General features: G+C 58.4%; 1 protein-coding gene across 1 annotated transcript in view; it reads left to right on the forward strand.

Annotated features, from left to right (window-relative positions):
- Positions 1–22,992, forward strand: part of RNF213 (ring finger protein 213) — an 88,376-nt gene that overhangs the window by 50,067 nt on the left and 15,317 nt on the right. The window contains exons 30-49 of the mRNA XM_053660806.1: positions 350–3,955; positions 5,402–5,538; positions 5,854–5,949; positions 6,631–6,749; positions 7,487–7,606; positions 8,095–8,228; positions 8,531–8,678; positions 8,813–8,948; positions 10,573–10,764; positions 11,471–11,610; positions 12,661–12,815; positions 13,869–14,075; positions 14,607–14,788; positions 15,358–15,478; positions 15,904–16,004; positions 16,097–16,279; positions 16,991–17,163; positions 17,262–17,361; positions 22,020–22,131; positions 22,687–22,894. Of these exons, the coding sequence (XP_053516781.1) occupies positions 350–3,955; positions 5,402–5,538; positions 5,854–5,949; positions 6,631–6,749; positions 7,487–7,606; positions 8,095–8,228; positions 8,531–8,678; positions 8,813–8,948; positions 10,573–10,764; positions 11,471–11,610; positions 12,661–12,815; positions 13,869–14,075; positions 14,607–14,788; positions 15,358–15,478; positions 15,904–16,004; positions 16,097–16,279; positions 16,991–17,163; positions 17,262–17,361; positions 22,020–22,131; positions 22,687–22,894 (6,370 nt within the window). The remainder of the gene's footprint in view (positions 1–349; positions 3,956–5,401; positions 5,539–5,853; positions 5,950–6,630; positions 6,750–7,486; positions 7,607–8,094; positions 8,229–8,530; positions 8,679–8,812; positions 8,949–10,572; positions 10,765–11,470; positions 11,611–12,660; positions 12,816–13,868; positions 14,076–14,606; positions 14,789–15,357; positions 15,479–15,903; positions 16,005–16,096; positions 16,280–16,990; positions 17,164–17,261; positions 17,362–22,019; positions 22,132–22,686; positions 22,895–22,992) is intronic.

Genomic DNA, 22,992 nt, shown 5'->3' on the forward strand with positions numbered 1-22,992 from the left:
GAGGTCAAGGCCGGCTGTGCCTCTGGGTGCGGGAATTCATCCACTGGGAAGGACCATCTTTCCCGATGCGCCGGGAGGGGAAGGAGACTTCCGTCATGCGCATTTCCTAACAGAAGGGAGTGTTGCGCTCACGCACGCACAGTGGGGAGGTTTGGGGTCAGATACTCCCAACAGGCCCGAGCAGGCAAAGGTGCAGCCCCCGTGCAGACAGCAGGCTGCAGAAACTGCTTTGTGACGAGTGGTTTTCCACAAAGCCTGCCCCTTCTAGATGGTGTGGAGGGTTCAAACCCAAAGGCACCTTTAAAGGAAGTGTGTTCCTAACCGTTTCGTTCATCTCTCTCCTTTCCAGAGGACACGTGCCCCCCAGTTCAGCTTTCTTGATATCTTCCCCAAAGTCACCTGCAGGCCTCCCAAAGAAGTGATAGGCCTGGAGCTCCACCCCCAGCGGAGCTGCGGAGAGCCAGGGATGGATCAGGAAGAGTTCCGCAGCGAGACCTTCCAAAGACCATTCCAGTATCTAAAGCGGTTCCACCAGAAACAAGACCTCGATGCGTTCCGGTACCAAGGAGGCCGGGTCGAAGGCACCCCCGGGGAGTGTATCCAGCACCTCCTCATCTACTGTGGGGTGGTCAACCCGTCCTGGTCCGAGCTCTGGAACTTCGCGCGGTTCCTGAACTACCAGCTCAAAGACTGTGAGGCCTCTGTCTTCTGCAATCCCAGCATCGTCGGGGACACGCTGCGGGGCTTCAAGAACTTTGTGGTCACCTTCATGATTTTCATGGCGCGAGACTTCGCCACACCCACACTTCACACATCCGACCAAAGCCCAGGGAAGCACATGGTCGCCATGGACGGAGTCCAGGAAGAAGACATAGCCCCTTTCTCTCTGCGGAGGAGGTGGGAGTCGGAGCCCCACCCATACGTGTTCTTCAACGGCGACCACACGTCCATGACCTTCATAGGCTTCCATCTGCAGCCCAACCCGGAAGGCATGGTTGATGCCATCGATCCCGTGAGTAAGAGGGTGATCAAGAAAGACGTCATGACGATGGACTTGTACCAGGGACTGCTGCTCCAGAGGGTGCCCTTCAATGTCAACTTTGACCAGCTGCCCAGACACGAGAAACTTGAGCGACTCTGCATGGCGTTAGGGATCCAGTGGCCTGTCGACCCTGACGACACGTACGAACTCACAACGGACAACATGCTGAAGATTCTCGCCATCGAGATGCGCTTCCGGTGCGGGATCCCCGTCATCATCATGGGAGAGACCGGCTGTGGGAAAACCAGGCTCATCAGGTTCCTCAGCGACCTGCGGCGTGGCTGTGCTCACGCCGACACTGTGAAGTTGGTCAAGGTCCACGGAGGGACCACAGCAGACATGATCTACGCCAGAGTCCAGGAGGCGGAGAGCCTCGCCCTCGTCAACAAGCAGGAGCATCAGCTGGACACCGTGTTGTTCTTCGATGAGGCCAACACGACGGAAGCCGTCAGCTGCATCAAGGAGGTCCTGTGCGACCACACGGTGGGCGGCCGGCGGCTGGCGGAAGGCTCTGGCTTGCACATCATCGCGGCATGCAACCCTTACCGGAAGCACTCCCCGGAGATGATCTCCCGCTTGGAGGCCGCCGGCCTGGGCTATCGGGTGAGGGCCGAGGAGACGGCGGACCGGCTGGGCTGCACGCCGCTGAGGCAGCTGGTGTACCGGGTGCACGCTCTGCCGCCAAGCCTGACTCCCCTCGTGTGGGACTTCGGGCAGCTGAACGATGCCACTGAGAGGCTGTACATCCAGCAGATCGTCCAGAGGCTGGTGGACACCACCGTGGTCAGCGACGATGAGATGTGTGTGATCACCGATGTGCTGTCCGCTTCCCAGCACTTCATGAGGAAGCAAAGTGACGAGTGCAGCTTCGTCAGCCTCCGGGACGTGGAGCGCTGCGTCAGGGTCTTCCGGTGGTTCCACGAGCGCAGCGGGATGCTGCTGGCCCAGCGGGGCGCCGCCGGCCACGCCCATCACTCCCACGGGGACTTCGAGGAAGACCCTGTCCTCTGGGCGCTGGTGCTGGCCGTCGGCGTGTGCTACCACGCCTCTCTGGAGAGGCAGGAGTCGTATCGGAAAGCCATCTGCCGGTGCCTTCCGCAGCCGTACAACGACGGCAAGGCCGTGCTGGACACGATAACGCGGGTGCAGGACCTCTTTCTCGAGGGCGTGCCTCTGCGGAAAACCATCGCCAAGAACCTGGCTCTGAAAGAGAATGTCTTCATGATGGTCGTCTGCATAGAGCTCAGGATCCCCCTCTTCCTGGTGGGCAAGCCCGGCAGCTCCAAATCCCTCGCCAAGACCATCGTGGCGGACGCCATGCAAGGCCAGGCCGCCCACTCGGACCTCTTCCGGAACCTGAAGCAGGTCCACCTGGTGTCCTTCCAGTGCAGCCCGCACTCCACCCCCCAGGGCATCATTGGCACCTTCCGGCAGTGCGCCCGCTTCCAGCAGGACAAGGACCTGCGGCAGTACGTCTCCGTGGTGGTGCTCGACGAGGTGGGCCTGGCCGAGGACTCGCCCAAAATGCCCCTCAAGGCTCTGCATCCGCTGTTGGAAGACGGCTGCATCGAAGACGACCCTGCCCCCCACAAGAAAGTGGGTTTCATTGGCATTTCCAACTGGGCCCTGGACCCTGCCAAGATGAACCGGGGCATTTTTGTCTCGCGTGGCAGCCCCAACACGAAAGAGCTCATAGAAAGCGCCAAGGGGATCTGCTCTTCCGATTCCCTGGTGCAGGAGAGGATCAAAGGCTACTTCGCGCCCTTCGCCAAGGCCTACGAGAGAGTGTGCCAGCTCCAGGGCAAGGAGTTCTTCGGGCTCCGGGACTACTACAGCCTCATCAAAATGGTCTTTGCCAGCACAAAAGCTTCCAACAAGAAGCCTTCCCCACAAGACATCGCCCAGGCCGTCTTGCGGAACTTCAGCGGCAAAGACGGCATCCGTGCTCTGGACATCTTCGCAGCCAGCTTGCCCGAGGCCCGGCTCTCCGAGGAGGTCAGCACCATGCAGCTGGTCGAGCAGAACGTGTATGGAGACCCCATGCGGGCGCGGGGCAGGGACCCGGAGGACTCGGAGGCCCGCTACCTGCTCCTGCTGACCAGGAACTACGTAGCCCTGCAGATCCTGCAGCGGGCGCTCTTCCGCCAGGACCGGCAGCCAGAGATCATCTTCGGCTCCAGCTTCCCCAGGGACCAGGAGTACACGCAGATCTGCAGAAACGTCAACCGGGTGAAGGTCTGCATGGAGACTGGCAGGATGGTGGTGCTGCTCAACCTGCAGAACCTGTACGAGAGCCTGTACGACGCCCTCAACCAGTACTACGTCCACCTCGGGGGCCAGAAGTATGTGGACCTCGGCCTGGGGACCCATCGCGTCAAATGCCGGGTCCACCCAGACTTCCGCTTGATAGTCATCGAGGAGAAAGATGTCGTCTACAACCACTTCCCCATCCCCCTCATTAACCGGCTGGAGAAGCATTACCTGGACATCAACACCGTGCTGGAGACGTGGCAGAGGGACATCGTGGGGGAGCTTAAGGCCTGGGTGGACCTCTTTGTCCGTGTCCCGGCAACATCGGTGGGAGCCACCCACAGGTACAGCCCTTCAGATGTCTTCATGGGCTACCACTCAGACACCTGTGCCTCTGTGGTGCTCCAGGTCATAGAGAGGCTGGGTCACCGGGCTGTGACCCACGAGCATTACCGGAAGGTGCTGGAGGACGCCAAGTTGGTGCTGCTGGACTGCGCCACGCCCGACGCCGTGGTCCGGCTCAGCACTACCTCCCTGGGCCTGTTCGCGGCGAAGTCCCTGTCCCAGGAGTACTACTACCGGCAGCAACACGACTCCTTCGCAGACTTCTTGCAGGCTCACCTGCGCCAGCCGATGCCAGAGTGCCACGCCGTCTTCACCGAGGTGATTGTCCCACGTGCCCTCCCCTCAGAGCCCTTGGTCCCTGGGGTCGGAAACTCCAGGTTCGCTCCCAGTCAGTGTCTAGGAAGCAGAGCGGGGTGTGTCGAGACTCCGGCTTCCTGAGCACGGAGAGACCCACTCGTTTATGTGGGGCCCGTTTTACCCAGGCGTGAGCGCCTGTTTGTGTGCGGAGCCTGGTGCCGAAGTCCCACTGTGCCCCACACGGGCCGTGCCGGGAAGCACCGCGTCTGCGAGCTGCGCCTGTGCACTAGGGACCTGGAAGCGCATCAGCCGGTTCCGGGCCTCGGTTGGCACCCTGGGCAAGGGGGGAAGACAGGTTCACGAAGCCATGCCGTCGATGGCGTTGCACGGTGCTACCCCCAGGCAAAGACGGGCAGCACAGGGCAGGCCGTGAGGTCAGGTGGCCCCTTCTACAAGAGCTGGCTCCAAACGAATGGATTCTGAGGTCCGTCCGGGGAAGCTGGCACAGGCAGAAGGCCTTGCTGGCGCGGCAGGCGGGAAGCAGCATAGCCTGTGCGAGACCAGGAGGCGGTCGTTGGCAGAGCTCAGGGTCCAAGGCCGTGAATGCCTAGAGGCAGGCTGGGGGGCCGCAGGACAGACTCCCTGGGCCGCCTCGTCCACGCCCCTGAGACGCTCCATCTCTGCCCTACGGAGGGGCGTGGTGGGAAAATGTGCGTTGAGATGGGGGAGTAGGCGAGAGACTGTCACAGAACAGATGCACTGGTGCAGGGCGGGGGCTGCTGCGAGCCCTCGAAGCCCACGACAGTCAGGTGGGACTGCAGAGCAGGGGTGGGTAAGCGCAGATGACTGGCTCCGTGGGAGGGAGACCCCCGGTTTCTTCCTGGCACAGGCACAGGTTTGGTGAGTCACAACAGAGAAAGGGCAGCAGTTTGGGCTGGGCAGACCCCATTGGGTGCCCCTCTGATGCCTGGGGGGCCATCCGTCTGCCCCGCAGTCTGGCACGGGCATCGGAGTTCAGCGGTGAGCCGGGCCCGGAGGCAGGGTGCGTCGGCCCGAGGTCAGCCTGCCCGTGTGGGGCGTCCCGGTCACACCAAGCGGTGCGCTGGGGCAGAGGAGGCGCGTGGACAGCCTAGGAAGGGGGGGACCTTCCTCGTGGGCTGATTCCCCTGCAAGTAGGAGGCGAGGCCAGCAGGGAGACACAGCATTTCATCCGTGCCGAGCCCCACGGAATCTCTCTTCGGGGAGCAAAGCGGGAAGAGGCCCTGGAGTCCGGGAAGGGGAACCCCGTCTTAGGGACGGAACACATTCTCCCCAAGGCCTTTTGGCTGGGTGTTTCCCCTGCGCCGCCTCGGTTCAGGAGCCCCAGGGTCGCACCCTGTTCCACCAGCGTGGGCCCCCCCGCACCTTGCCGAGTGCCCTCGGGTTTTCGGGACGGGTGGAGACAGTGCGCCCTCCCTGGCCTTGCAGATCACCACTTTCTCCCGACTGCTGACCGGCCACGACAGTGAGGTTCTGGCAGCGGAAGTCACCGGCAGGGCTCTGACGCCCACGGTCCTGTCGCTGCAGCAGTTCGACACCGAGCACGCCTTCCTCAGAGAAGTCCGGTGAGGCCCCCACCTCCCTCCCTCTGTGCTTCCTCCCAGCCCTGGCCGCCTGGCTGTGGCGGCCACAGCGGTGTCCCCAGCATTGGCTGGTGACCGCGAGGGTCCCCGACTCCAAGGACAGTCGCCGTCTCTGAAACCCTTCCGGGCAGCGCACCTCTGCTAAAATGGATCTTGCAGAGGAAGCACTTACTGGGGTGTCATCTTGCGCCGCCAGGTCGCCCACTCACCGGGCAGTTCCCGTTGCTTTGGGGGTGGGGGCATCGTCACCCCGTTTTCACGGCGGGGAGCTCACTTGCCTGATCTCTCATTTCTCAGAAAGTGCGTGACTAACGCCGCTCCGCGGAAGATCCTCATCATTCAAACAGACTTCGAGGACGGCGTGCGCAGCGCTCAGCTCATCGCCTCCGCCAAGTGCGTTCGGGTGCTTCCTCTCGGAAACCACGGGGAACCCCAGATTCACCCAGGGGTCCTAAAGGACTCCTCCCCAGAAAACAGCACAGCCTCCAATAAACAGAATAAAGACACAAACAACCCTCCCTCCTCGTTTTCCCAGCCGTGGACGAGAGACCCTGAGGGAAGGGAAGGGGAAGAGGAGGGGCCCGTGGCCACACAAACTGGGAGCTGCGGGGTCCCAGCGCCAGAACTCAGTGGGCTCTAAGAGAACATCCTTGTGGAAGAGGGGGGCAGACTTTGGGTAACGGTCAGTTTTAAGTCCAACAATTTGATTTACTTGTAGTGTCTGTAGGAGGTATGGTACTCTCAGAACTGAGTCCCCTGTCACTTGAAGTGACCTCTGGACCTTTTTACACACTGGAGGCCAGGGTTCATGGTGTGGTTGTCTGTCTACGGCACCCTGGCCCCTGAGATGGAAGCTTCTGCTAGTCCTGCGCTTGGCAGGGTTCGGGGATCCCAGCAGGGAGCCCAGGTTAGGGTTTCTGGTCGATGAGGCAAGCAGAGGGACCCGGGGGCAGGGTGGGAGTGGGCCCGAGGCGGACCATGCCCAGGACATCCTCCAGCCCCGGCACCACCGCGGTGGTGCTCGCTGGCTCTGCCTTCGCCCTGACCTGCCTCGATCTGGCTGGTTTGAAACAGGTTTTCTGCGATGAACGAGATCAGCAAGCACCAGGGGCATCAGCACTGCACCTTCGTCTACTTCATCACCAAACTGTCCCGGATGGAGAGCGGCAGGTCCTACGTGGGGTCCCATGGAGGTAGGACAGTGATTGACGGACGTGGTTGCGTCCGTGGCATTCGAGGAACGGCCAGCTGGTCCCAGGGTGCCCAGACTGCACTCAGGATACTGATGTTAACCTCAGCAACATCCGTTTCGGATGCACTTAGATTTGTTTACCGCTGATTACTGCAAAAAACTCTCATCTTAGGACTTGCTGCTCTAACACGTGGCATTTCCTTTATCGACTTGGACATAAACACTTACGTAGCCTGTCTGGTCCCTCACCTTTTATTGCACAAGGGAAGCTATTCACGACTTGCCAGCCCTTCACTCCTGTTTCGGGGTGGGGGTGCTACCTTAACCTTTCCTTCTCTTCCCCACCTGTCAGGAATGGCTCTCCGAATGTGTATTGGGTAAGGAAGTTGGAGTTCCAGGAACAGGCACATCCTGTTCACTCTAGTACTTCCATAGATGGGGGAGGGACCCGTGCGACATCCCACAGCCCTGCTGTGACCATGGCAGCAAGTAGAACCCCAGTGTGTGACAGTCGGGCTGCCCTCGTCCGGGCCGCCTTCCCAAGTCGGTTATTTCAGGGGCACACGGGTCGCCCCGCCCAGGTTGCTGAGATGCAGCGTGGGCGGCGGGCTGTGCGTGTCGACCAGGAGTTCACAGGGCAGCAGTGTGTGGAGCCCCAGGGCGTGCGCTGTGTCCCTGCTGCGCCCGATGAGCGGACTGGAAAGGACATGTGCAGACCCGCGGCTTCGCTCCTCACAGGGCTGTGGCGGACTGTGCACATCGACGACCTCCGGAGGTCCACAGTCATGGTGTCGGACGTGACAAAGCTGCAGGACGTGACCATCAGCCAGCTGTTTGATCCGGACGACGGATCGGAGCGTACGTCTCCGGGGAAAGCCTTTGGGGACATGGGACGGCAGGCGCGGCAGCCTGGCGGTGACGGGGTGCTGCAGGCTGTGAGAGCAGGGCCGTCGTGCCCCCGGCGCCCAGGTCCTCGCCCCGGTGCCTCAGCAGCAGCTCAGGCGAGTCCTGAGAGCCCCCCGCTGCTTTCCAAGGCCAGGCAGGGGCTGGGTCCGCACCGGAAGAAGCCGCTCAGGGGGTGCCCAGATGGCAGAAGTGCGAGCCTGTGGCACGTGTCCCCTCCGTCTCTGCGTGGACCCTCAGAGGCAGGACAGAAGTGAGGGGTTCCCACCGGAGGGCCCGAGGGCGGACTGGACACTGATCTGCCTGCCCGGGGCTGTCCTTGGGGACGCTGCTGCAGCCAGGAGCCAGGGAGCGGCTACAGGCCAGCACCCAGCTCGGTGGCCCAGCACCAGCACCCCAGCTGTCTTCTGGGCTGTTGCCCAACAGTGTGACTTCTATTGCAGTTGAGGTGGGACACGGGGCCAGAGATGGCCATGAGGAAGAGATGGAAGTGGAGACCCACGAACCGGGCTCCACAGCTCAGATCGGCACAGACACAGACATGGAGACGGACCATTCTGGGCCCCAGAGCAGCCACGTGAGTGCAGTCCTCCCATTCCAGGAGCCCTCCGGGGGCTGCTGGGCGCCCCCAGGAGCTCCACACTTGCCCGGGAGACCAAGGAGGGGATGCAGAGGGTGGCTTGAGTGCAGCCGAGCCACCGGGACGGGGTCTGCCGGCGGAGTCCTGGGAACTCGGGACCACATTGCCGCAGGTCCTCAGGGAGCCAGGCACATGGACTTTGCCCAGCTGCTGCCCCTCATGCGGCCGCGGGACCCGGCTCCAGCCGGGCCTCCGCCTCGCAGGAGTGGCTGATGGAAGCTCGCTTGTGCCCGTGACAGACACCGGCCCTGGACACCGGCCACCTGCTGCGCAGCTGCGTGCAGAGCGCCGTGGGTCTGCTGCAGGACCCGAGCGAGCGCAGTCAGCGCAACGTGAGGCGCGTGGAGGTCCTCCTCGGCCTCCTCAGCGAGGACGACGCGCAGAAAGGTGAGGTCCCCGGGGTCCCCGCGCCTCTGGGGCTGCCCGGGACCTGGAGCCCCCGTCCTCGCGAAAGGCCATGGCCCTCCCGGTGGCAGGGCTCCTGCACGAGGCCAACGCGCGTGCCCTGTGCTGTGTTGCAGCCGCTTTCTCCCGGGAGGTCAAGCGGCGCCTCCACGACCTCTTACGGAGGCAGGAGACCTTCGCGTTCGCCAGGGAGCAGTGGGTGCAGGAGGAGGCCTCCAACCCCGACGCCCTCCAGGAGGCGGGCACGTTCAGGTACCGACCGAGGCAGCAGGCACACGTCCTTTCCCCGCCGGGGGCAGGGGCCGGTTGCGCTCTCTCCGAGTGATGCGGAGCCGTCTTCTTTTCCCCAAGAAATAAGTACAAGATGGTCCGGGTGGTGGCGTGTGGGGTTGTGCTGACTCCTCTGTCTACTTCTGCGTGTGTTTAAACCTGCTCTCGGAGGAGGCGACCTTCCCCCAGCCTGTCACAAGCTGTAGAAATAGACGATGTTTCGGTTACTGTGTTAAGCAGGTGACGTGTAGGGAGGGAAGAGAAACTGCCTTCCCAGACCTGCTGCTTGAAGCTGTTTGATAACAACAAAACAGGATCCCGGGGAAGTCACTTACTGCCCGTGATCCTGTTTCCATAAACTCCTTTGCTTGGGATGAGCCCACGCCAACCTGTGTGGCCCAGGACTGGGGGCGGGGGCTGGTCCGGATCCCGGGGAAGGGACCCCCCCCCCGGCAGGGTGGTCTCAGCCCGTATTCCTCACTGCGGCCCTCAGCTCCCTCCTCTGTGAGTGGAGAGTCTGCGCACCCGTGGGCCCCCCTGGGCCCAGCCCTCCCGACTCTGTGGGACTTGGCTCCAGGCGCATCGGTGGGAGCGGCCGGGGTGTCACCCAAGGGGATGGCATGTGGGAGCTTATCGATGCGGTGTTTGGCTGTAGGGGTTTTTCTGTGTCTCTTCTTCTCCAGTCATCCCTGATTCCTTCCCCAGTTGTGCTTTCTGAGCCAGGAATTCTGTAAGAGATGAGCTGGAAGGGTTTCCATCTCCCCGGGGCGCACTGAGGGCTGTGCCGGGTCCTCCGTTTCAGACTCCTTTCGGACGGAGCCTCACCTCTGTGCCCCTTGCACACACTGCCTTCGTTCCTCAGCTGCCGGGTTGGCCGGGTGTCGGGAGGGCTGGGCGTCGCCCCTTTCACCGCCCTGCTGCTTGCTGTCGGTGTGGGACTGGCCCGTCTCACCTGCAGTTGGGGGTGGGTCAGAACTGCGTGCATTTAGCTCACCTGCGTCAGGTGTCAGGCAGCCCTCCGGAGCCCGCCGTTCCATGACCACAGCCTCGGGGACAAGGTCTTCACCCTCTGTGTGTTTTGGACTGAAGTCCTCTGCCCCCTCGGGGTTAGACGGTCTAGATCCTGGGAGTCCTGACGCTCGGGCTGGCCCAGCGCCCAGAGCCCAGGGTCTTCCCAGCCTGTCCCTGCAGCCAGCGTTGACCTGCCAGCTCTGCGACCTCCGCCCTTTCTGTGGTTTGCGTGTCCCCCTTCAGTCGAGTGGTCTCTGTGGTCATTGTCATGCTCAGTTTCCTCGGCAGACGGTTCCGAATTCTCTCTGGGCCCCTGTGCGCTATAAACACAAAAACTCAAGTAGGCATTTTCTTCTTTTGAAATCGAGCCTGCATTTTTCTCCCCGGTGTTGATTCCCTAGGGTTATGGTTTACTCTGTGCCCACGTCATTGTGAAAACAGGGTCCTGTAGTTAACAGAAGTGACGGAGCACACAGCTCAGCGCCCAGGTCCAGTGGGCCGGACCAGCAGGGAGGTGCCCTGACCGGGCTCACTGTGCACCTTCCCGCTGCGGCCACTCTGACCCAGGGCTGGGGCCGCCTGTCTCTCGCTGCAGGCACACCCTCTGGAAGCGGGTCCAGGGTGCCGTGACCCCCCTCCTGGCCAGCATGATCTCCATCATGGACAGAGACGGCAACCTGGAGCTCCTGGCCGCGCCCGATGCACCGTCGTGGACGAGAGACCTTTGGATGTTCATTTTCAGTGACCTGAAGCTGCTGAACATTCCTCTCGTGGCGAGTGCTACCAGGTGAAGTGCAGGCTTCCTTTCTGTGGTGGGGGGACAGCCCTGACCGGAGTGCGCCCTCCCCAGTGTCTGATGACCCAGGCTGACTCCAGAGTCGCACTGAAGTGGCACTCTGGGAGTTGAATGACGTTCTGAGAAATCTGTCCTGGGCTCATCTGCAAGCCCCGCTGAGCATGTCACCTCGGCCTTCCCTCGGAAGCCGCACCGCACAGCTGCTCGTTTGGGGTGCTTCCCAGTCCTCTCTCCTTGGGGGGCCTCCCCAGCCACTCCCCAGGCGGCTTCTGCACCACGCAGGCTCAGCTGGCTTCCCCAAAAGTTCCTGTGGGATTTGGGGGCTTTGACTCCGGAGTGTGAGGTTAATAAACAAGGTAGGGTAAGTGGAATTCGGGGTCAGCGGTGGACTCACAGGGAGGAGAGGACGGCCGATTAGAAGGCAGACTCCTTGGGGAGTCAAGTTCTGTCTGCACAGGCCCAGTGCAGTCTGGGCCCCCAATATCGCGGCCCACATCTGTTCAGTATGCAGAGTGGGTGGCGCAGGTCGTTGGGGTCCCTCCCGCACAGGAACCTGAGCCCAGGGGCTGTCCTCGAGGCCTCGGAAGCACCTGGTCTTGAGGACTGTGATGGCTGGGCTTCAGAGGACCCCTGTCCTGTTCCAAGTGACGCCCCCCCAGCCACATCCTCTCTCCCCCTTGCCCCGTGGTACGTTCAGAAGGGAGACGTCCCACATCCTGGTGCTGAGCCACATGCAGCTCTCCGGGGACAACTGCAACAGCTTCCCATTCAGCTGGAGGATCAAGGACTACGTGGACGAGCTGGGCGTCCAGGCTCAGTACGTCTCCGAACCCGCAGGTGCGCCCCGGACACAGCGAGGGGCCCTGGGCGGGGCCCTGTCCCAGGTGGGCGTTCCCCTCCTGGAGCTCCTGGGCCACAGTGACATGGGACTTGGGGTGTCCTCGCCTGGTCCTTTCTCAACCACTGCCCATGACGAGAGCAGAGCGCCATCGTCCGAGCTGCCTGTCTGTGTCCCTCCTGAGCCCCATGGCCCCTCAGGGCACTGTTGTCCCCAGCATGGAAGTCTGGCCGTCAGCCTTCCACGGAAATCAGTATTCACACAGCACTTTGGGGACAGACTGCTTTGGAGTGAAATGATCTTTTCAGAGTTGGCTTCCAGCCACCTTCAAAAATGCAGGACCGCCCTGGCCAGGTGGTTCGGTGGTTGGAGCCTTGTGTTGTGAACCGAAAGGTCACTGGTGTGATTCCCAGTCAGGTCACAGGCCTGAGTTGTGGGCCTGGTCCCTGGTGGGGTGCATAGGAGAGGCAGCCGAGTGATGTTTCTCCCCTCAACGTGTCTCAGTCTCCCTTCCCCTCTCTTTAGGACGAGTAAGCAAGTCCTCAGTGAGGATAAAAAATAAAGGAAAATAAAATCCAGGTCAGGGACCTGAAGATGAGCTTGTTTTTCTAAGTCAGTTTCTGCCACTCATTCTGAGCAAAGCAGAAGCAGCCTCTGCCCGAGGAGAGAGTACTGCTTGATTTCGGGGCCACACCCTGCCGACAGCTCAAGGCCCACCCCTGGAGAGCAGCCCGGGCCCCCGGGCCCCAGGGTCCCTGAAGCTCGGCCTGACTTGCTGGACGTGTACTCACTCTGTCTCAGGGCGCCTCGTCCCTGTGGGGCTACTGAGGCCGTTTGTCACTGGAACTTAATGCCCACTCTGCCTCTGTGTCTGTCGTTTCCCTGGAAACCATCCACAGTCTAGGCGTGATCTCAGAACCAAGACGCCTGCTGCCCCCGGCTGCCGGCCCGCAGCCCCTGACCCGCTGGGAGTGTCTAGGGAGCAGCGGCCCTGAGCCCGGGACGGGGTTTGCGTCCTCACCCGAGATGCTCTGTGGTCTCCCCCGCAGGGGCATCCGAGAAGCTGCTGGAGATCTTCCGGCAGACGCCGCTGGGCTGCTTCCTGGCGCGGCTCCCTGGGGAAGAGCGGCAGCAGCTGCTCCGCTGCTACCTGCAGGACTTCCTGCTCTTGACCATGAAGGTGTCCAACGTGGAGGAACTGATGGTAAGTACTGGCGCGCAGGCAGCACGCACAGCCGCAGACACAGCTCTGTGGGTCGGAACACGGTCGGAGGCGGGCTGGTGCGTGATGAGGCGGCTGCACCGCAGCCCCCGGCCCAGGCCCCTCAACACAGAGCCTCTGGGAACTCGACAAAGCCCTCCAGTTCTCCTGGAGCACCTTCTGTATCCGACCCTGGGTTTCTCTCAAAGAAAGTTAGGTCGCTGTTTAAATGACCGTTACAAGAGTAATAATGAAAACAGGAATTTCCATGGAGAGAATGATACTGCTTCAAACTTCAGTACCTAAAAAAGGAAAGTGACAGGTTTGGAGGGAATCCAGAAACAATATGATTAAGGGTTAACAAATATTCTTAGGACTCAATCAGAAAATCCCCCAACTTTAAAAAGTGGGTGAATGTTACAAACCAGCTGTGAATGGAATTGTACAGACATCCAGAAAACCTTTGTAAGATTGCTGAGATGCATAATAAATCAGCAAAATGTGCACAAATTTAAATGCTGTCTTTACCTATCCGGGTGGCAAAACTGGGTTTACAAAAGTCCGGAGCTCCCCCCACACCAGCAGTGTGTGAACCAGCATGGAGCTTCCAGGAGCCACTGGCAGGGCGGGCGGGGTACCTCATAAGATCTAAGCCGGTGACCCTGTCCCCAGGACGCGACTGCAGGTGTGGGTGAGCCGTTTAGTCCCAGGAACGTTCTTACCTTTTCTTATAAAAATGGAAGACCAGAAACAAGTGTCCAAAACTAAGGGTTAGACAAACTAGAGGACGGCCACTTGGTTGGTTCCTGTGCAGCCACTGAAAATGCTGTGCTTCGAGTCCGCTGAACCACGGAGAAAAGTCCACGGTGCACAGTGGGGAGCCTCAGGATACACGGGGCACGGACTTGGGGACCACGGGGAGGGCAGGTATGGATGTAAAAGTGCCAGAAGGGATGAATCGGGAAGCAAACCGGGGACAGTGCTGGTGGTGTGTATGAGTTTTCATCTTCTTTTCTGCTGTTCTTAGTCCCACTGAAAGCCTGGTTTCCTCCCCAGCTCCTGCAGATGGCCCTGTGCTCCTGTGTCCAGCAGCTGAGGGAGGAAAGCCCCCAGGAGGACCTTTCCCTCCCCTGGGTGCACCTGGCCTATCAGCGTTTCAGGATCCGGCTCCAGAACTTCTCCAGAATCTTGACCATCCATCCCCCGATTCTAGACAGCCTAACTGAAGCTGCTCGGAGCCGTGGCTTGGCTACCCGGGAGATGGTATGGCCCCTCTTGGGGACAGTGAGTGCTCCCGGCCAGCCGTTGGCCTCCCTTGAGTGGGTGGGGGCTACTCCTGGGGCCACCAGGGAGGGAGAGCTGATGGGCCACGCTCCAAATGGGAGAGCCCAGTTCCAGGCACAGACGTCAGGGCGGCTCAGAAGTCAAGACACTTCTCATGAGTGCCTGCTGTGCTCCGACACAGTGCAGAGGAGGTTGCGGCGCCGGCCGGCGGCAAAGTTGGTTGGAGCGTCGCCCGTGCACCGAAGGGTTGCAGATCTGACTCCCAGTCTGGGCTACCACCGGACCCAGGGGATGGATACTTCTCTCTTGCATAGATTTCTCCCTCTCCCTTCCTCTCTCTAAAATCAATACATGTGTCCTCGAATGAGGATGAAAAAGAAAGAAAAAGAGGAGGTTGCAGGCCTGGACCATGAGAGCACAGCGAGCCAGCGGCTGGGGTCTCGGGGCTCGGGATCGTGGCCGCCCCAGGGGCCGGGACCGCCACCGATCCACAGGTCTCCCTCTGCCCAGACTCTGGACGTGTCTGCGGCGCTGGCCTGCGTTGAGCTGCTGCTGAGGGACCTGCTGGAGCCCAGCCCCCAGGTGTGGCTGCAGACGGTGAAGAAGCTGTCAATGCCACTGGAGCTCCTCTGCTCTGACGGGTACCTTCAGGACCCCAGGAGCACGGCCGGAGACCTCGTCCGAGAAATCAGGTGAGTCCCTGGAGCCAGCACCCAAGGTGCCTTCCACTCATGCCCCCCCCCAGTCCCATACTGAGTCCCAGGCACGTCAGAAAGACGGTTCCATTCCCTGCGTGGAAGGAGCCCTCTCCTCCTTCATCCCTGACACTGGGCCGCTGCCAGGGCCTGGGCTGCAGGTACAGAGAAGCACGTGGTGTTCGGGGAGTACCGGTGGTGACAGGAGGGTGGGCAGGTTCCTTGATTCCACGGCAGGAATACTGTGACAGGGAGCGGCTGGAAAGGGCCCCAGGCGGGACAGGGACAGACAGGACGGTGGGGACACGCAGCCGGGCGGTCATCCTGGCGGATGAGTCCTGCACCGGCCTCACAGGCGTGGCACGACTCCCGGGCAGAGGCCGAGTCCAGAGCATGTGGCCCAGGTTACAACCACAGGGAGTCGGAGCAGGGGACCGGCACAGCACGGGGCTCCCACAGGGCTCCCTCCACCTGCCCCCGATCCGTGGCTCGTGCTCCCACCCCAGGGCCCCTCATGCCTCTCAGGCTCTGTGGTCAGCTGAGTGCGTGGCACCATCTCTTGACAGAACCCACTGGAACCGCATTTTCTCTGTCGCGCTCTTCGTAGAGCACGTTCTCTTGGGGACCAGGAGCCACCTGCCTGAGCTGCAAGAGCTGGTGACGGAGTCTGCCCACATCCTGAACAGGGTGAGCGCTCCGGTCGTCTTGCAAGCAGGGCTCTGCCTCCCCAAGACGTCACCTGCAGGCTGGTGCACTCCTTTCAGCTCCAGCTGTTTTGTCTAAAAGTGCGAAGGAGAACGGTTTCCTCACGCAGGCCACTGGCTCTCCCACGACCACTGTTCAGTTCTGTGCCCTGTCCTGAGTGCTGAGTCAGAGCGTAGTCTTTGACAAAAGGACTCACTATTACAAACAGCATCCAAAGTGAAAGACACTCACAAGGCCCCGCCCCGCAGACAGACCAGCAGCCCTGATGGCTCCGGGCGGCCGGCTGGCAGTGGGAGGGGGGCTGTGTGTTTTGCTCCGGAGGTTCCGACTCACCTGGCTGGCTGAACTTCCTTGGGCTTCCTTGCTGCCGATGCTCTTCCTGGTCACTGCCTTTCCCTCCATCCCAGCGTCTGCAGGGAAACTCGGACATCAAGACCTTGCGGCCGTTCAGGGCAGTGATGCAGACTCTCTGCGAGTGTAAAGAGCGGGCCAGCAACGCCTTAATCCAGTGAGCTCCCTGGCGCGGGGCCACGGGGGCGGAGTCCGAGCCTCCCAGCCCACCCCTCTGCTCCACCACTGACCGGCGTCCTTGCCTCCTAGGTTTAAGGTCCAGGCGTGCCCCGTCTGCCTGGGAGACGCGCACGACCCTGTCCACCTGCCCTGTGACCACGTGTTCTGCCTGAACTGTGTCAAGTCTTGCCTCACCCTTGGGCAGATGAGCTGCCCGCTCTGTCTGACCGACTTGCCAGAAGGCTTCTCTCCAAAGGTTTCCCAGGAGATGAGGTGAAACACCTTGTATCTTAGGAGGCTTTTTCTTCCTTTTAGCTAGTCCGGTGTTCAGAAATATAACTCTATTAACCTTAGAAATCCTGTCCCGTGGGAGGGAATGTACCTTCATAAACACCTAGTGTCTCAAAATTGCTGTGTCCCAAAGACACACCTAAGGATGGGTGTGGAAGCAGCAAGGTTAGAGGTAAAAAGACCAGAAAGCCATGACTAATGTAAAGCTGTCACGAGAGACCCAGGGAGTGGAGGGTTCGTGCGTGCTCTTGGCATGTCACTGACACTCATGTTCTAGGGCGGAGGACAAGTCCACTCCGGGCTGGCAAAGTGCTTTTCAGGGCAGGTCACTGAGGTTGGCAGGAGCCCTGGGGGCTTAGCTGGCCTCAGCCTGCTCAGAAGGACTGGCTTCCTGCCCCCTCCACCCGAGGCTTCTAAGAAGGGAGCATGAGATGGGCCCCGTGGGGGGCTCTTTGACACCCTCCCAGGGTGTCGGGAGGGGGGCCAGCTGGTCCAGATGTTCGCGGTGTCCACTGAGACACGCGTCCGCACGGCCCGGTGGGGTTCCCAGACCAGCTCTGATCGGCACGAGGAGATCCTTGCATCTTTGTGTTTAAAAAATCAAAATGCCGTTGTATCCCAGAGCACCGTGTGGGGCGGGGACCCGGAGCCCTGCCACCAATCATTTTGACGAGGTTTCCACCCACTCCCAAGGGCCGCCATTGAGAAGCACGCCCGCTTCCGACACATGTGTACCAGCTTCTTCGTGGACCTGGTGTCCACCGTGTGCTTCAAAGACAACTGTCCCCCGGACAAGGACGTGGTGGACATGCTACTGTCTCTGCTCTTCGTGGAGAAGAAGCTGCTGCTGAGAGGCGCACCCCAGAGTACGTTACTTCTCCTGCTAGAGCTAAAAACCCAGTCTCCCCCCGCTTCTGTCTGTCTGCTGCGAACTGCGGGCCCACCTTTCTCCTTCTGGTTTAAGGACACCGTGAACACACAAAATCCCTGTCCCCGTTCAACGACGTCGTGGACAAGACGCCCGTCATCCGCTCCGTGGTCCTGAAGCTGCTCCTGAAGTACAGGTCCGTGCGCTGGCCTCGCCTCCCTGCGTGGCTCTCTGCTGCCCCCAGTCCCTGTGGGTCGAGCCGCTGGTTCCCTGGGGAGAAGGCCTGTCTGGGGTCAGGCCACCTTCCTTATGTGTCTGTCTTGGGGGCGCCTGGCCATTCTCACACACCGGCAGACGTGTTCGGCACAGATTGATGTGCGGTCAGGGATGAGAACAGTGTGTGGCTGGGAAGGGGGTCCAGTGACGGGCTTGGGAGGGAACCCCTGAGTCAGGGGTCTGTGTCTGACCCCGATTCGAAGCTGCCGAGGTGTGCGGTGCCCAGGAAGGTGACTGGCACTCCCTCTTACCACCACTGTCCCAGGGGCCCGCTAAGCATTTTTTAAGTTTCTAAACTTCAACAATGAGTCTGTAAATGGATAAAGAAGCCCATATGGTGTCAGTTGATGCTCTTCTAAAAAATTCTCAGAAAGTGATGGATATTCAGAAGGCTCTCTCAGGGGGTACTTGGCACACGCAGCCCGTGTTCTGATCGACAGTCCCCTTTGAGGTGTTGGCCAAATCAAGGGCTGCAGGACAGGTTCTGACAGAAACAAGCATTTCTGACGTAAGTGGCCAAAAGCAGACACAGACTATAGAGACCCGGTTGGTACTCGTCACGTGGACCTGCGGCTTCCCTCTCTGGACGCGTCACTTCCCTACCCCACCCATCACTTGAGGGAAACGGTTCCGCAGGGTCTTCAAAGACGATGCTCTCAACGTGCATTTTAGTGCAGAACCGGCATCTTCCTACGCTCTTAAGGCACATACGTAAAGGGTTGACTCGAGAGATGGGAAGAATCTCTTTAGCTGTTAGGCAACTTTTGTTAACTGCAGAGGGTGTGAAATCCACATTCACTTGAGTTTCTTTGCTTGGAGAGACGAAGCGTGGTTGCTGACACCCGCGTCCTGACATGCAGTGTCGCCGTATCCACGGGGGCAGACACCATCCACTCACAGGGTAAATGCTCTGTCCTGGAGAGTTCAGAGCCTGAACATCACGGCGCTGATCGCAAGATGGACATCTGGAGACAGGAGACCCGCCTCCTGGATCTGCGTCGCCTGGGAGCCAGACACTCTGGCTTGGTCGGTTCTTTGCTTCTGCACTGTGCATGGTTTGTGTGTATTGAGAACCAGTTTGGCTGGATTGGGAGTTCTCGGTGGGAACGTAGGCATCAGTTCTCCAGGCAGCCCCAGGTGACAGCGCCCACAGGCCCACCTGCTGAGCACGGCCCCACCCCCCCAAGCCCCTCCCACCTGACCTCACCCCGAGCTGCTCCTAGCCTGGATACTTGCAGGGAGACCAGTCACACCTTCTGGCCACGACTCAGGCCACTAAGTGTGGACAGCATCAGATGATGACACACATCCAGGGCAGTATCACCTGGGTGCTCGTGCCAATCTGCTACTGCGGTTCTTGACGTGCGGGCGTCGGGACTCATGGGGCCCCTGGGAGGTCCCCCCACTGCTTTTCAAACAGCGCTAAAAGGATAGGCCGTTTTCCAATCATTCGGTCACTGCTGGCATCTCAGCACTAAGGACACTGTCCCGGGAGCTACTCTCTCCTTCATCCCAGGCACGTGCTGGTTTAAGGGCTGCAGCTTCCCAGAAGAAAGTCCTGGGTGAAGCTGTTAAATTTATCAATCTGACCGAATCTCGGCCCTTGAGGATGTGACCTGAACACCCCGTCGAAGTTAGCTACCCGGAGGGGAGCCGTGCCGGAACCTGCTGTGCTGACGCCCACCTGTCCTCACAGGGGCCCTGGAATTTCCTCCCCTTGAAAATGAGCGAAAGGCACCTGCGCCATCGGGGGAAGCAACTGCGGCCTTTGTTGCTCATGAGAAAATTTCAGCTCTTTTTTTTTTTTTTTTTAATTTTTATTTATTTATTTAACTTTTTTATTGATTATGCCATTACATTTGTTCTATTTCCCCCTCCATTCCCCTCCACCCTGCGTACCCCTCCCCCACCATTTCCCCCTTTAGTTCATGAACACGTGTCTCAAATTCTTTAGATTCTGTATTTCCCCTACTATTCTTATCCTCCCCCTGTCTATTTTCTATCTACTGTCTATGCTACTTATTTTCTGTACCTTCTCCCCCCTTATCCTCCTCCCACTCCCCTGTTGCTAACCCTCCATGAGATCTTCATTTCTATGGTTCTGCTCCTGATCTAGCAGTCCTCTTAGTTTGCTTTTGTTTTAGGTGTGGTTGTTAATAACTGTGAGTTTGCTGTCCTTTCACTGTTCATCTTTTTTATCTTCTTTTTCTTAGGTAAGTCCCTTTAACATTTCATATAATAAGGGCTTGGTGATGATGAACTCCTTGAATTTGGTATTATCTGAGAAGCACTTTATCTGTCCTTCCATTCTAAATGAAAGCTTTGCTGGGTAGAGCAATCTTGGTTGTAGGTCTTTGGTTTTCATGACTTGGAATACCTCTTTCCAGCCCCTTCTTGCCTGTAAGGTCTCTTTTGAGAAATCAGCTGACAGTCTGATGGGAACTCCTTTGTAGGTGACTGTCCCCTTAGCTCTTGCTGCTTCTAGGATTCTGTCCTTCATTTTAATCTTGGCTAATGTAATGATGATGTGCCTTGGTGTGTTCCTTCTTGGGTCCAACTTCTTTGGGACTCTCTGAGCTTCCTGGATTTCCTGGAAGTCTATTTCCTTCGCCAGATTGGGGAAATTCTCCTTTATTATTTGTTCAAATAAGTTTTCCACTGGTGGCTGTGCCTTTCCCCCTTCTGGTACCCCTATAATTCGGATGTTGGAACGTTTAAAGATGTCCTGGAGGTTCCTAAGCTTCTCCTCATTTTTCTGAATTCTTATTTCTTCATTCTTTTCTGTTTGATCATTTTTTTCTTCCTTCTGGTCCACTCCCTTGATTTGAGTCCCAATTTCCTTTCCATTATTATTGGTTTCCTTTGTATTACCATTCATTTCAATCAGTTTAGCTTCCATATGTTTCTCTAATTTGTGACTAAAATCAACCAGTTCTGTAAGGATCCTGATAGCCAGTGTTTTGAACTGTGCATCTGAAACACTGGCTATTTCTTCATCGCTTAGATCTATCGGTTCTGGGGCTCTGAGTTGTCCTAGAGCCATTTTTGGTCTATTCGTGCCGTTAAGTAAGCGGAGCGAAGCCTTAGTTGTTTACCAGGACGGGGCGACCCAGGTCGCTGGTTTGTGACGCTGTGTGTGGGGGCGTGGTCAGAGAGGGAGCAATGGCAGTCCTCTCCGCTAGCCCAGTCCATCCAGTCACACCACTCGCCCCGGGCCTGTTTATCTGATCGGAATTGTGCGAGCCTGCTGCCCGGCGCAGGCTCCCCTCCTCACTGGTTTCTCCGCACGCAGATGCGCGACCGACCGACTGACCGCAGACAGCCCCCGTAGCCAGCCCGCGGTCAGTGCCTTCGGCTGCTTGCCCACCGCACACCACCCAGGGATTTTTTCTTGCCAACCTGCTCCACTGCTGGCTTCGCTTCTCTTACCGGTTTAGCTGAGCATTTAGTTGTCTTTGGACTCCGTATTGTCGATTTTCCGTGTGGCTTGGTTGTGTTTATTGTTATTAAAAAGAATTGTTCTTAGATTTGGTTGTGCACAGAGGCAAGGTGGTTCCTCCACCTACGTCTACATCTTGGCAGAAGTCCAGAAAATTTCAGCTCTTAAGCAAAAATTGAAATTTTGTAAATTTGGATCCTCTACTGTGAGCCTGTCAGCTTTCTTGAAGACTTTTTAGTATGGGTAGCACTATTAAGAATGTCAGGTTTTAAGCTCTATATTTTAGAATAAAAATGTGTCAGCATCGGCAAGGTCTGCGTAGCATGACTATTTTCTGGATACAAACGTCACAAAGTTGTGTGTTTGTCAGAAAAAGCTCCACTCCTAGTTTGTGCAGAGTGGACCGTGGGACTCCTCCGAGCAGGTCTCGGCTGCTGCCACGTCAGCACAGCCAACAGGCAGCCGGCGGGCTGCAGGGTCCAGCCGACTGGGTCCCTGTGCGAGGCAGGAAAAACAAAGACACTCTTCTTACAAATAAATTTTTTTCTTGAAAAATGGTTTATTTTTAAATGTTAATTATTTTAACGTGTAATGGGTTCATTGTCGTTATGTGAGTTGATCATTTCTAACGCCATCATTATCGGTAGATATAGTCCTGGCTGATGTGGCTCAGTGACCTGCAAACTGAAGGGTCTCTAGTTCAATTCCCAGTTGGGGCACATGCCTGCATTGCAGGCCAGGTTCTGAGTGGGGGGCACGTGAGAGGCAACTAGACACTGATGTTTGTCTCCTTCATTTTTTCCTTCCCTTCCCCCATCTCTAAAAATAAATAAAATCTTTAAAAATATATTGGTAGGTGTAACCCATGTAAACCAAAGCTCATTGGTACTCTCAGTAATTTGTAAGGCTGCGAAGGGGTCCTGAAACCAAGACATTTAAGAAGAGCTGGTCTAAGACAAGGCATTTATATTCCTGCATTATTGCGCTAAAATATTTCCGTTAAAACCATGTAGCATGCTCTATGTACGTGTGTATACATTTACCTGGGGAGTCTGAGAGAGGTAAGTAGGTAGCTACTTTTTGGGGGAAATGAATTTCTGGACCCGAGATAACCAGGTTTACCATTTCTCTTCCGGTAGCTTCCGGGAAGTGAAAGGTTATATCCAGGACTACTTGACCCTGTTAGAAAAGAAAGCCTTCATGGCCGAAGACAAGACGGAGCTGTACCTGCTCTTCACCAGCTGTCTGGAGGTGCGTGCTCCCCACCCAAGGCTCCCCCGTCCCCCCGCCAAGGGCAAGTTCCTCTGAAAAGTCACAGACTCACTTAAGTCGGGTCAAGTTAACAGACGCTGCGTCTGTGCAGGGTAGAAAGGGCTTCAAAGCCATGCTGCTGCCCCCAGCAGTGTCTGCACTGGCACTGGTGTGCCGGAGGGGAGCCAGCCTGGAACAGCGCGGCACTGCAGTGGGCGGGGCCTAGCTCTGGGCACGGGGCTGTGACGCCGTTCATCCTCCCCGTCTTTCTGTGTTTGTCACTTCCAAAAACCTTCAAATGTCTACGAAAAAAGTCAGGTTACACTCAACTTTTTCCTTTTAGTTTGTCTTTCTTTCCTTCCTTTCTTTCTTTCCTCTTAGTCCCCCTTTCTTGCCCCTAAAGTGAAAAGGAATGATAGCTTTCCATGATTCAGAAAACTTACATTCCAACCTACCACATGCTTGGTCCTTTCCTGATTCTCCACGGTCACACTGGAGGGTTTGGGGGTCAGCTGACATGAGCAAGAACTACCTCTTCCCCGTCTGACTCCCTAGGACTCCATGCACGAGAAGAGCGGCGCCTTCTCTGGGAGCGGCGACCCAGGAGCCCTGCAGGAGGACGTGCAGTTCCTGCGGGTGCTCCTGTGCAGGCCCTGGGAGCCCACCTCCAAGGCCTCGGTCGAGGGCCTGCAGGAGGTGGCCAGGGTCCGCCTCTGCCTTGACAGGGCTGCCGATGTCCTCGCTGAGCTGCGGAAAGGCTCGGGCAAGTCGTTCCTCCACAACTGTCTTCACCTTGGCTCCGGAGCCCTGTTGTTCAGAAACTCAGGGCAGGGGGCTGGCACGTGGGCTCCGCCTTCTCAG

The sequence above is a fragment of the Artibeus jamaicensis genome, unplaced genomic scaffold (genome assembly GCF_021234435.1).
Source record: "Artibeus jamaicensis isolate MK-2021 breed Jamaican fruit bat unplaced genomic scaffold, CSHL_Jam_final contig_2259, whole genome shotgun sequence".
Taxonomy (NCBI): domain Eukaryota; kingdom Metazoa; phylum Chordata; class Mammalia; order Chiroptera; family Phyllostomidae; genus Artibeus; species Artibeus jamaicensis.